Here is a 14,014-nt window from a genome sequence, read left to right as displayed (position 1 = left end):
CTGTATACATCTCAGCTGTGCTGCTCCTATTCTTTCTCCTCACTTGCATTAGTGCTGTGCCTTGACTGCAGCCAGGCATTTAACCAAACCTGAACATTCAGAGTTTGCTTAAAATTCTGTGCGCACGTGTGTGCTTGTGTGTGCGCATGCACACGTGCTTATTACATTAAACAAGGTTTTCTTTGTTATATTCATCCTGTCAGCTAGATTTATTCTTGCTTTATCTCAATGCCAATAATGTCATTACAGCCTTCCTTAGGTATTTAAACTAGAAGCCTACACGCCTCTGGCTGCCAGCTCTGGAGGACCAGACTCCAAACTCTCTATTTCTCTTCATAGGTCTTGTATAAGTATTTTAGTGTTCCCCTTTACTTACAAAATCTAATAACTTGCCTTCTAATCTCAGCTGGGCTTCAAAAACATTACGTGAAAACAAAGGGAGACTTCAGCACAATGACAGTAATGAACGTCAGGGTACAAACACAAGAACTGTCAGTACTGTGATAGGTCATTCCTGTAAGTCTTATTACATGGTACAAGCAATCAGCAAGTGATTAAATGTTCAATTTAAAATAAGCGTCTTGTTTGCTGAATGCCTAAATGCCCAGGGCAAAGCATGTGTAGATATCCAATAATAATAAATTCATATATTTTTATTCTAGTCAAATATAAGCAAAAAAGTAATAATAGCAAATATAAAAATGAAGTTATCTGCTAGAATAATTTCAATCAAAGAAATAATTCTCCTGGCAGTCTTTCCATTGTCTATTTCCTTCATTTTCTGCATTCATTTCCCAGTGATTTAATGCAAAATATGGTGACCTTATTCTCCTGAACATAGGTACCAACACATGAGTCACTGACCTGCATTAGTAGCGAAACATTAATACTGTTTCATGGAGTTATCTTGATTTAGAAACCAGCAGCAGGGAACGTTGTCCTGCAGGACTCAACTAACATGCATGAAGATGATGTCGTGCTGCAAGAGTATGATGAAGGAATATATTTTGTTTTCCATGGAGAAATAGAAGCTAAACAAAAATAATTTGTGTAGTTCCTATATCCCTTCTACACAGAAATCAGCATTGCTGTGTGTTCATTACTTATTAGTGCGACATGTTAATTGGTACAACAGCACTCAGAAAATAAGTAGGAAGGCAATACCCCTTCCCTGAGCACCCAGCCACTGCCTGTGCCTTGCAGAGGCAATGGGGGGGGGCGCGTGCAATATCTCCTCTCTTCATGAAAGAGAAGCCTCACAAAAAGGTGTGCGGGGTTGCTGCTCCCAGCCTGAAAGCAAGGAATAATTAAGTGATTTGATCCTTACATAGCCAAACCCAGCTCTAAGTGGGATGGTTCTTCCCTTCTCACGTAGGGCAGAGGAAACACACTGCTCCCCCGAGCAAGCAGCAAGAAAGCATATGGCTTGGAAAGGCACAGCCCCCAGTGGAAGGAGCGGGGGTTTGGTCCGAACACAGGCTGCAGAATCAGGCCTCTAGCTATGATAGCTTGATGTTCATTACCCTTTGCTTTTGGTTTTGATTTTTTTGGTTTTGTTTGGCTTGCTTTTGTTTTTAAAACCAGAAAAGTCAGACTGGCTTTTTATAAAACAGCTAGTTAAAAAGAAGTTTCATAAATTAAGAAACTCAAAAACCAAAAAGCATCATTGTAACATAAAAGTAATGACTGAAGACGACTGTCTTGTGAAATCCAGACATCGTTATAGGTGCACTTACTCTACTCTGCAAAACACACACACCCCTGTCATCACCTCAGCCCCACACAGAGTGCCTGTGATAAGCACAGGGCTTCTTCAGATAAAGTATCTTCCAGACACCTCTAAGTCAGAAACTTGACAAACCGCTGCCTACACCTACCGGTGTATTGGTGTTGGGGTAGGAGTTATTCAGCAGCTACGGAAAAACAGCCAATAAGAATTTTGCTATCAGTAAAAATATTTAGAGTAAAAATATTTCATCAGTACGACTTTCTTCTCTATTACTTTTAAAGCCAAACATTTTTTTGCCTTTATAAAAATTATGAAGGAATATAAAAATTTCTCATACATAGGGCGTGGGTGGGGGGGGGGGGGAGAAAGAGACGGGAGAGGAGTAAAGACGACAGAGCCAGACTCTTTCCAGTGGTATCCATGGAAAGGGCAAGAGACGATAGCATAAATTTAAACGTAAGAAAACAACCCTGTAACTGTGAGGGAGGTCAAACCCAGGAACAGGCTGCCTAGAGAGGCTGTGGAGTCTCTATCCTGAGACATTCAAACCCCGCTGGATATGGCCCCGATCAAGCTGCCTTTGCTGAGCCTGCTCTGAGCAGGGGGTTGGGGCGGACCCCAGAGGCCCCTTCCAGCCTCAGCAGCCCTGTGCAATCCCATGAAAAACCTGAAGCATTTCTAAGAAATTTTATTCCTAGGTATAGCAGATCAAGGGCAAAAAGTTCAAGTAACTGCTGACGTGGCATATTCATCTATAGCCTAAAGACTTTGGTGGACCCTTTTGTGCATATTAAATACTGCCAACAGTTTCTACTGGGGTACAAACAGCAAAGCTGTTGTGAATTTTAGATCTCATGGATCACACGAGCAAGGTCAGGCCTTAATGTTTCTGATTCAGGTTTTTCTAAGGACTGCTTCTGGATTTTGTGCTAAACTAAGCATTATAGCTACTCTAACAGAATAATTATACCTAGAAAATCATTATTCTATTCAATATTACAATAGGTTTGCAGTGAAACTACAAAATAAAAGTTTAAATATTTCCACGTTGTCCTTAATTTCAATATTTTTCATAGCAATGTCACTACACCACCCTAGATACCTAACTATACCAGCATAACTTAAATACTGTGGGACAAGGACAAAAGGGATTCTTTTTGTGCCAAATCCGGTTATGCCAAGTCAGAATAACTCAAACAGTCTCTTCCCCAGAGTGATTCTGCAGCTAGATCAGCGTAAAGGATCGCACAGTTCATCTCTGAGCGTAAAAACTAAGATAAAAGGAAATACACAAAACGCAACCAACATATCCAGTGCAGTCAGCTAACCTGTGCACACACAACTTGGAGAAACAAGGCGAGGACATGCTGCTTCACTGCAGGAAACACCAGCCCAGATCCACCTGGTACCAGTTCAGATCAGCAGCTTCTGCTGGGGGCCTGGCGGGCTGCGGATCTGGGCTGCAGGTGGAAGCAATGAACCCGCCCAGCGAGTGCTAATGCAGTCCCGTCCCTGCGAAACTGTAGGTATGACCTCCTTTGTCACCGCAAACAGCCCCTGCACGCCACCGCCATACGAATGAGTCCGACTCTTCTATTTACGCTGTAACGCAAGAAGAATGAAGGGCAGATCGTTCAGGGGACACAACCAGGAAAAGCCATTTTCAAGGAAATGTGATTAGCAAAACTACCCTTATGCAAACCCTTCAGTGTTTACAGTTAATACTCACATAACCGGATCAAAATGTAGCACGAACACACATCGTATTGTACCTAAACAGAAAATAGGCCTAGTTTTTGCTGGCATAAAATATTGTTTGTAATGCAAAATCCACTTTGGATAACTGAAAAATTAGCAAACAAATAAAGTTATATTTATAGACATGAAGCAAAGCAAAAATATAGTGCTAAAGCTCCTCTGTATATGCTTTTTCATACTTCTTGCTCAATACCCTTTATCCTGGCTTGCAATATCTTTACTGTATCATTGGCTGATGTCATTTATTTGGATAAAATTATTAATAGTTTGTTGGTAAATGCGCACATGCAAGGCTGAAACTATTAAATCGATTAAACACAAACCAAAACAGTCTGCAATCCTTTGGCCTTTTATACACAGCACTGCTTTATCTATCATTTTTGCTTTAAGCGTAATTTGGATCCCAGAAATAACTGAGCATTGTCAGAGCCAAGACATCAATTCCCAAAGATCCTTTTGGGTAAAACAAGAGAAACAAATGTGTCGTGAACACTGGGTTTAGCAAAACTTGTTTTCCTATAGATTTTTTTATCTTGGCTTGAATTTCTAGTACCTAATAAAATGAAAACTCATATGAAAGATTTCAGGAAATCAGATTAAAAACAAATATTAATCAAAATATAATTCTGTTTACAATATCTTATCTATGGTGCTCTCTTGGATAATATCCAGGACATATTTTATCCACTGAAAAAGCTATATATAATGATCAGCTGCTTCTATTGTATTTTATTAAAAGTGCAAAACAGTCTTCTCAAAATGAGCATCCCTAAACCCCATTTTGCAAACAATTTAACACTTTTGAAGACAACTGAAATGGTCCTATTTAAAGAAAATATGATTAATTTTTGGCAACTTCTTCATATTACATGATTTCTATGCAGAAATTGAGCTAGAAGCCTAGATAATATGTTTGAAAACAGAAAGCCAATTTTAGCATGGCAGTTTTTTGGAAAGTAAGATAACTTAGTGTTTGAGCAAATTAAAATGCAACATTTTTGCTTTCTACTGTCTTTTTCTTGCAAGATCTAAAAACCCCCAACAACCTAAAAAACCTCACCCGTTCTTTTGGATCTAACCAGATCTAGGTATTTCATTAACATCACAGAAATACCTAGAAAGAAGAATACAACCTTTCTCCATGCTAATAATGCCTTCCCAAGTTAGGTAAGAAAATCTAATATGGGGCTGACTCGTAACGGAAAGTTGCTTAAGATTTGGCCAATTTAACACGATGCCTGGAAATTTGTAGGCTGTCAGCTACCGTAATCATGGACAACGGCAGACACGGAAACCAGGCATAGCACAGCTGCTTTGCTGCTCCCCGTCTTCAAGGATGGGAAGGAGGGACAAAGGGGCAGCAGCAAACCTGGCCCCCACAGCACGTCCTTTGGAGCAAAAGTCTCTTCAAACTTGGGGCTTTCTGTACCTCACCTTCATGATCCTAGAGGAAATGCTGTAGGGACAGCTTGGTTTGCCCATCCTCCTGTATTTCTTTCCCTCTTTTTGCATGATCTTGGCTGAATTCCAATGCTCTGCCACCCTTCGGTGTGTAAGGTTTGATCTCGGCTCGGCCGTGCTCTGCAGAGAATCCCATCTGAAAGATCAGTAAGGCTTTGAAAAGGTAACCCCATATTGCACAAGTAAGGTAGCAGACAAGTGGTTAATAACAGACTGATTAATTAATTTTGGTTTGTCTCTAGTGAAACAGCAGGTTAAGCTCTAGTTTCTGCTTAACTTAATCAGGTGCAGCATATGCACTATCGCATATGTTGGCAGTTGCCGATTCTGTCCACAACGTTGTTGAACTAGCAGTAATTTACTCACAGCTTTTCCACTTAATTAAATAGGAAGCAGCAGGTTCCTGCTGTGCCAATCCTAAAGGCATCATGGAAAAATGAAATGGCTGCCACCCTACGGTGACACCCTATCTATTGTGCTTACTCCAGTGCACTGTCAAGAGCTGACATGTATGTATATATATACTTTTTGGTTCGCTAGCTATATTGTCAGAAGCAAATGAACTGTTGTTTTACAGTTAATCTCTTTCCATTTTGTGCATTTTAAATGGATTTATTTATCTATCTGGTGGCCAAATATGCAACATATTTACTACAGATGGCCCCCCAGATGGAATTTGAAATTAAAATCCCACTGATTTTGAAATAATTTAATTTGCTATAGAGATCCAGTTCCTCAGCTGGTGAAATTGGCAGAGCTTCATCGTAGTCGCTCCCCCCAGCTTCCAGCTCCAGAGAATCACCCCCCGGCTCCGCTCCTAGAGGAAAACTCTATAAAAGGCTGATCAGCTACAAATTTGGAGAGGAGAATAAGGGAAACTTCAAAATACAGATCTAAACCTGGTTCCAAATTTTGTTGTCCAGACCGATGACAGGCTCTTACACAAATCTGTCATTTCATGCATGCTGGTCCCAAGACTTCATAGAGTGAGTCTTCAGCAGAAGCTGAGGGAATCAGCCCTTATCAAGCAAATACAAGCTCTGGGAAAGTACATGCTAGGTTTTAAACTGCCTCTCTGCCCCTTTGTACACGAGCACAGTGCCTTGGTGGTAAAAGGACTCTGAGAAGTATAATTAACTACACAAGAGAGCACCGCACTGATGAACTGAGAGTCAGTGAAGCTATCTGGTTCCTCATCAGGTTGCTCCTTCCTGTAAAAAGCCGTTATACAATCACGCACCCCAGGTCCCACAATAAGCACGCCCACAAAAATCAAACAGTCCAGGAATCAAGACTTTAAAAGGAAATTCACATTTCAGGCATCTCTCTGCTTCTACTCACCCATCTGCAGATGATGACTTCAGAAGGAGCCGTCAACTGGGCAAATAACTTACTGCTGGATCAGGCATTTTACCCAGGCTTTTGTTGAATCTCAGATGTATCAAAACCAACAGTCTTCCTCCCAAGAGTCGGCTTCCTCTTTGTGCCATGCTCAGTGGAAGCAGATTGCTATGTGCCACACCTGATAAAGCTTCAGAAGCCCAGCACAGGTGTAACCAATCCAATGTAGCAGCCTGGAGAAAATAAATCAGAAATACTAATGCTCGTCTTTCTAGCCTAGCTAGACAATGTTCCTTAGGATTTCAGAAAGGGTAGTTTTCAACTTTCGTGCTTGAATTGGAAGATTTAAAAAAAAAAAAAACACAAAAAACCCAAACAAACCAAAACTTACAAAAGTATTCATATTGCTCAGCGATATTAAGTATGTGGTTACAATAAGTAAATAAATAAATGGATGTTTCATGCATCCCATCAGGATGCCTTTTTCAGTTGCCTAGCCTCCACTCTCTCATTCTTGTGATATCCTAATTTAAGCAACTAAACAACAGCTTTTTCAGCCATTGAAGACATTTCTCCCGTTAAGAAAAGGGAGCAAGCTTATCCCCTCCCACTCCTAAAATTCTAGCTGTACAGCAGAAAGAGACCCCAAAAATCAGCGCCAGCCCAGGTGTCTCAGGTATAGCATATCAACTTTCAATGCACGAGGTTTACAGCCCCAGCAGTTAGAAAGTGACTTTTTCCTCACGAAGTAGCATAGCAGAGTCCTGTGGAGATCCATGCAACTTTACTGACTTTACACAAAACAGAGAAGCATCACCGTGGGGTGGTTATGACACGTTCAACACTTGCTTCATGTAAAAACTTAAGCATCATATTCCCATCAAACCTTTTACTCCTATCCTTTACATAACGTCCCTGCTAGACCCAGGAACTACCTTATGCTCAGTCCTGCAATGACTTATGTGGGCTTGATTTGACAAACCCTTAGCATTTTACCTAAGATAAAGTAACTATTCACAGTGAACAAAATTAAGTATGTAAACAAGCCTGTTCAGGAGGAAGGCTCTAGTTTCCACTACAGCCTAAAATGCCGCCTTACAGATCACCCTCCTATTTAAAAAGAAAAGGAAAAAAGACTTTTTAATCACTGTCGTATTTTCTATGCATTGGTAGAGAATATCATTGACCACCTTTTTCTCTTAATCACTCGCCTCTGCATTTAACAAATGTTAGTGGAAATGGGTGGGGGAGAAGAGGACAAAGCCTGAAGGCTGCACTCAGTTTGGTAGTGGTTAAGACGTATCTTGCAGTACTTTGGAAATCTGCCAGCTCTAAGCAGAATCCAGTTGGTGTGGGATGAAGGGATGCTGGCAACCAATCAATGTGGCAAATTTTACAGAATAATATCTTTTCCCATCAGTGACAACTAAAATCTGTTATCTGGCTGCTACTATTGCTGATGAAGGAAAAATAGATATTTATTTAAACACCAAGCTGTGATTTAAAAAAAAAAAGCATTTGTGTTATGAGAAAATGTGTAGTTGCAAAAAGACTTCTGTTGTTAGCAAACCAACAAGCTTTTCATTTGATGTGTGCATTCGCACAGGGAGTTGGTCTCAGAAGATGGGTACTTGCGTGACTGGCTTTCAATCAAAAAGTACCCTACCTAAATCACTTTGGCTCTTCTGACCATTCTTGTGCAAATAAAGCTGCTGTTGACTTTGCTCAAAGCTCTGTCCATTTTACTATGCCATGTAAAATACCTCTGATTTAGAGAGATTCATCTTTTGGGGCACAGTGACAAGCGTGATGTAAATCCCTGTTTCTTCCCCCATTATCCCCAATTAGGAAAGGAAAAGAGGCGGAAGCAGGCCAAAGAAGAAGCCATAGCCGAGATAGACCACTACCGGTTACAGAGGGAGAAGGAATTTAGGAACAAGCAAACAAATGTAAGAAAGAAACCTGCATATGTTCTTTTGTAGTGTCAATCTGCTCAATGGTAAAACAAATTGCTTCAAAACAGTGTTACATGGAGACGTCTGCAAACCAACATGATCAGACTGATTAAACACGGAGATATCACCTATGATGTGTATATGCTTCATTTGACCGCTTCACAGGCTTTCAATGCATTTGTAGACAGTATTGTGGACTTTCACCACCAAAATTGTCCAGATTCTGTATTTGGTTCACGCTTGTCCTTTGAAGATGTATCTCCCTTAAGGAAAAATACCTTTGGCCCCCTTTAACTCCAGGCAGACCTCATTCCTGTCTTGAAACTGGAGGTTTCAGTAAGGTGGATGTTTCAGTAAAAGCGTAGATTTAAAATCTTTCTTTCTATTTCTCTTCCACTTTAGCTGACTTTTGACCACATACAAGACTGCATCTTTAATTAACTGAAATCACCAAAACTTTGGAGTTTTTCACTACGTTTTCATAGCAAAAGTGGTCTGGCTGATATTTTCATATCTGAATTATAGTACATTTTATACATTTATGCCATCTTGCAGTTTTCTCCAGTATTTTCATGAAGGTTCACAAACTGTTCTCTTTTTACTTGGTGACCTTCCTCTTACATTTTTGTTCTTGTTTTTTCCCCTACTTGTTTTGTGCAAAAGCAAGGAAACTGCATGTGCAAAAGCAGCCACAAAAAAAGCCAAAGAGGTCAAATAAAAACTGCTTTACAAGCCTGTCAATTCAGTCACACTTCACGTAAAACATTTTCCAGCAGAGATCACAAGCCTTAGGAACAGATACACACACACAAAGTCTCTAACATACACTGCCAGCCCCCAGACACACTGTCACACAGCCAGGCCAGGTGGAATTGTCTCATATGTACAATTTCAGATGTTTACTGACACTAAAATAAAGTAAAAACACCTCTAAAATTTGTTCACCTTTTCAGTCAAGCCAGACTTCTTTTTAGGTCTGAAATAGCGGAAGAGAAAAGATGTTGCTTTGGTGTGAACTCAATTTTTTCATCGCAAACAGAATTAAAGCTGCAAGGAAAGGCCACTGTTTGTCGACAGAACACTTCACACAAGCAGGACAGAGCACATATTGCTCCTCAAATGACAGCATGTTGTACAAGATCATTGCAGTCCTCCTTCACGTTCCCTGACCCCATTATGTCGAACATTTATCTACCCAGACAAATGTCATCATTATTAACCTGTGCCTGGAAGGCAGTCAGGAGTTCCAGCTAAGCCAGTGCAGAGGGAAGTCTGATGCCCAGTTCAGTTTACTGGCTCAGGTATTTGGACACAAGTATTTTTAATTCTTTGTCACAGTCTCATTTAATGCTATTCCTCCTCTTACTTTGTATTGCTGTATCCAAACTAGGGTAAATTTTCTCATACTATGAGATGTTCCACATCAGTCCAGAATTAACAACAGCAGCAACAGAAAATAACGATTAATTTGAGGTTAGAGTGACAATATGCAAGATCTTTTTTCAAAATGTACAAAATTTAAGCCCAGATCTCAAACCAATTTTGCTAGTGCTCGTGGTGTTTGTACTCAGGGTCTGAGATCACCGAACTCTGGAGATGTGCAGCCTAGTTCTGAATTTTGTGGCTTCCAAGTTAATGTAACGTTTTAGCGACTTTGGAATGACGCTGGCATAAAGCCAGTATGGACAAAATAAAGGACAGACCTTCAAGGTCAGCAGAAATCATTGACTAAGCAGAGCTTTGTCTGCATTCTGACAAGAAAAAGGTCTTCCAACTCAGAAGGAGGAAAGGAGGGGGGAATACGTAGAAGAGTAAGAATCTACGATCTCAAGTTACAGTATTAGCATGAACTGAGAGAGCAGGTTCCCAGTCTACAGAGGCTCTTCTTAAAATTATAATACTTTTCTTGAGGTTTTTCAGAAGTATTTAGTAGCTGGATAACATGCAACCATCTGGGATCTCTAGAAAGTTATTTTCCCCAGTGGAAAAAATCAGCTTCATAAATCTGGCCCAAGCTGTACAATCTTTCCCACATGAGACCCTTACAAGTTGCCTAAAAGCTAAAATAAAATGCCAGCTCAAAATAGTTACTATAGAAAACTACAATCTTTTCCCGATATTTACAATTATGTCTACGTCCTGTATTTCTTCCAAATCGGAAAGTGTTTTACATCTGGATTACGGACAAACTTCTTACTATGTTGCCAGGTACTGATAAATGGAATTGCAAAGGTGATTTGTGCAAAAGATCTTAACTCAGCTGCTTTTCCTTCCTTTAAGGACTAAGTTGGGCTGAAATCACATGGAAAATAAAGCTAATGACTCCTCCGTTGTTTCTGGTCATTCTCTAGGTATCCCACTAACATCACAGGTTAGCTTCAGCCTGCTAGTCCACCCCAGAGAACCATGGCAGGAACAAGAAGAATATGTTACTTATTCCTTTCTTATTCTGTCAGCATGCAGAAATGTCTTCTGCTCTACCCCATGGAATCCTTTAGCGGGAAACCAATCTCTCTGCCGGTATCTGAAGGACTTTTCCATAAGGGAAGAATTCAAGGGATGTTGGGGCAGTGGGGGAGGAGGGAGCAAAGTCACAGATTTGGAACGTGTGCATCTGTTTATAACATAACCTTGCTAAAATGTTCAGCAAGCCTAGAGTCAATTAAATTCTAAGCGAATGTCCTGATATTAACTGTGCCAGAAGCTGTCTGGTATTTCGCCAGATAAGAAAACGTAACATTAAAAGACCTTGTCTGAGGCCTGTTGAGGGTTATACATCACTAACTGCTGAAGACATTTCAAGTACTCCGAAACTGTAATTATGCATTGTCAGGAAGGCTTTCCCATGTTTTGCTCCTTAGCCATGCTCACATTCATTCTCAGTGAGGAACTGACTAGTTGACTAGTCATTAAAATAGAAAACAAATTAAAATGAGTGATATAAAAAGACAAAACATGTACAACGTCGTTCCCACAGCGAGCTGGGAAACTTTCATTACATGGGGAGATTCCCATTGCTAATGAGCATATGAAAGAGTTCCCTTTAATCCTGTTTTTATGCATACAGTTCAACCTAGATCATACCCTTACTGTTAGGAACCACTGTGACATGTTTGCGCTATGTTTATGCTAGATGATGAAGTACAATAAACATAGTCATATATAACCCTTTATTTTGCTCAGAGGACTTCTGCTTTTCAGGTAATGGGCTCCCAAGGTAACTTCTCTGCTAAAATAGAAGAGCAAACAACAGAAACCGTCCGAAACCTCACTAGCAGCTACCACAAGAACGTGGAGAGCATGATGAAAAAGCTTTTGAGCACCATATGTGACATCAACCCTGAAGTTCACCCAAACTTCAGACACGCAGTTTAAGATCCACTGATGCGCTGGGGAAGGATGTTTGTAAAAAGTAGCCTTCTTTCTTGATAAGCATAAATATTTCCCCATTTATTGTTTCTCTATGTGTGAGAAAAAAGAACACTAAAGCCAAAAGCACACAGTTCCACACTGGCTTTTGATGTGACAAGAATTATACAGGGTTTCACAAGCTTTTGTTGGAATATTGTTTCCTGTTGGTAGCTAAAGCCCCTGTCATTTAGATGGGGGCAAGTCAACAACAGCAGAATAAATGATTATTTGACACCAGCAGCTTTTCAGTGGGAGTCTTTATTCCTTTTCTCTTATAAAATGTTCTGTACTAGGATGTGGTGTTGCATAAAGTCTGTTTATCCCAATCTTTATCGTACTTCAAGTCACGTGAAATAGGATATCACAAAAACTTAAAATATTTCTGTTTTCCTTGTGACACACGGAGTGGTCAGGTTATGGAACATATAGGAACTCTGTAGCTTTTGGTCAAAAAGAATTGGTCAAAACATTTTCAATTGTTGTATGCTAATTTAAAGCAAAATATAGCTGACTTGTACAGAATTATGTTCAAAAGCCATACTCAAAGTATTGTCTTGTTGTTTAACGACACCACAAACTTTATATAGCTTTGCTAAGTCTGAAAAATGAGAACAGAAGTAATCATGATTTATGAAATTGCTTTGGTTCAAGGTGCAGAGTAGTACATCCATCATTATCTATACAGTTACACCGAAATCACAGGAATCCATGAGCTCAAACTCTACACCAGTTACACTAAATAGTACCTTAATCCACAGACTGTTCACAGAAATCATGTCAGTTAGAGCTCTCTTCTGTTACCGTAAGTGACCTCGAGTAATACTTCCCCCTGCAATCACACAGATTTCCCTTGGAATAAATTCTACTGAAGTTAGGAAAACACAGTATGATCTGGTGCTTTCAAGGTGAAGCTCATTAAATCTGATGGGGGGCTGACAGGAGGCACTGACGAAGTGGGGGTCTGGCACACACCTGCACCATGAACCCCCTTAATGCCTTGTCTCCACTGCAAAATTACACTGAATTAGAAAAGCAGCTTGAGAAATTGCAATGACTAGCAAACAATAGCCATGATTTTCAGTCCACGTAGACACAGACAAATCATTTCAATTTCACAGCAGCTAGTCATAGGCAATCTCCTGTTCCAGCGAGGTTTACACAGCTGACATGCTGTCATGTGTAAAATGACCGTAAAGCTGTAGTCAACTTAATGTCAGCAAACATGACTCCTCAAGGCTGTGCCTGGATGCTACACAATCTCCAAGCCCTGATTGTTACAGTCTCCTGTGCTTGATTATATTCTCCGGGGACACAAGGATGCCGAGGAATGGGAAGGAGACTAGAAATCCTATTGACATCAGCTGAAAGGCTCATTTATTTAGGAGTGCTTTGAATCAAGTTGTGATAGGCTTTGATTTACTGAGGGGATGAAGGAACTCCAGTCCCAGCCCACGCGCACGAGCCAACGCGGGCACCCTCCCGCACGGCCCAGGGCAGTCAGGGTTGCCTCCCTGCCTAGGCACACATGCCTCCAGTTTGGGTCACGGCTGCAGTCCTAGTGCAGTGCTCAACTGTGAAGCATATATCTTCTGCAAACTTAAGCAGTCACCAAGGTGGACACTGATCTCTCACGAGAACTCACTGCAGTGCTCAGGACTGCGCCGCTTTCACTTCTGGGCTTCCTCAGCAGCCTTTTCACCAGTTATCGATTCTAAACGTACAGAAACGTTGCAGGTTCAGCTGCAGAACTAAAGCAATGGGGTTTCCATTGCCAGCCGTATGGGATAACAATACACGCCCCTGTACAGCGAGAGCAGAAATGCCACAGCATGGTGGGCAGCAAACTAGAGAAGCAGCTTTTCAGGAGGTCAGCAACCCAGATTACGTGAAATAAACCTTTGTCTTCCTGCATTGCCCTGCTTCTTTTTATGACATTCCCCCCTTTCCCTCATTCTTACCAATGTCTGTCTTCCATCACCAACTGCTTCTCTTGCAAAGCTTCTGCCCTCCTTTCAAGGCTACTCTTTACCCTTCTGGTCCAAACGGCCACAAACACATCTCTTATTTAAATCTTCTTTAAAATACATTATCCCACAAATACACCCTCCCTGACAAAAACCCGAGCATGTGGTGGGGGACAGCAGAAGTCACCAGCAGGGTGGACGAGCGCTGTCTGGAGGGGACGGTGCAGCTGTGTGATCTCTCACGCAGTGACACTGCACTGCAATCATGGCAATGACCTGCCTGTACCCTTGCTATCACCTGCATACCTGAGATATAAATTGGGTCTTAAGTACTCAAACTTTCTGAACATCATTATTGTCTTGAACTGCGGCCAGAATGAAGAGCTACCGCTCAT

At 40.9% G+C, this 14,014-nt stretch overlaps 1 protein-coding gene across 1 annotated transcript in view; it reads left to right on the top strand.

Moving 5' to 3' along the window:
• Positions 1–11,619, top strand: part of ATP6V1G3 (ATPase, H+ transporting, lysosomal 13kDa, V1 subunit G3) — an 11,779-nt gene extending 160 nt beyond the window's left edge. The window contains exons 2-3 of the mRNA XM_009326165.1: positions 8,138–8,238; positions 11,446–11,619. Of these exons, the coding sequence (XP_009324440.1) occupies positions 8,138–8,238; positions 11,446–11,619 (275 nt within the window). The remainder of the gene's footprint in view (positions 1–8,137; positions 8,239–11,445) is intronic.
• Positions 11,620–14,014: the final 2,395 nt, after the last annotated feature.

Source organism: Pygoscelis adeliae, unplaced genomic scaffold, assembly GCF_000699105.1.
Source record: "Pygoscelis adeliae isolate BGI_AS28 unplaced genomic scaffold, ASM69910v1 Scaffold256, whole genome shotgun sequence".
Taxonomy (NCBI): domain Eukaryota; kingdom Metazoa; phylum Chordata; class Aves; order Sphenisciformes; family Spheniscidae; genus Pygoscelis; species Pygoscelis adeliae.
The sequence above is the reverse complement of the archived record's forward strand: the minus strand, read 5'-3'. Positions and strand labels throughout refer to the sequence as shown.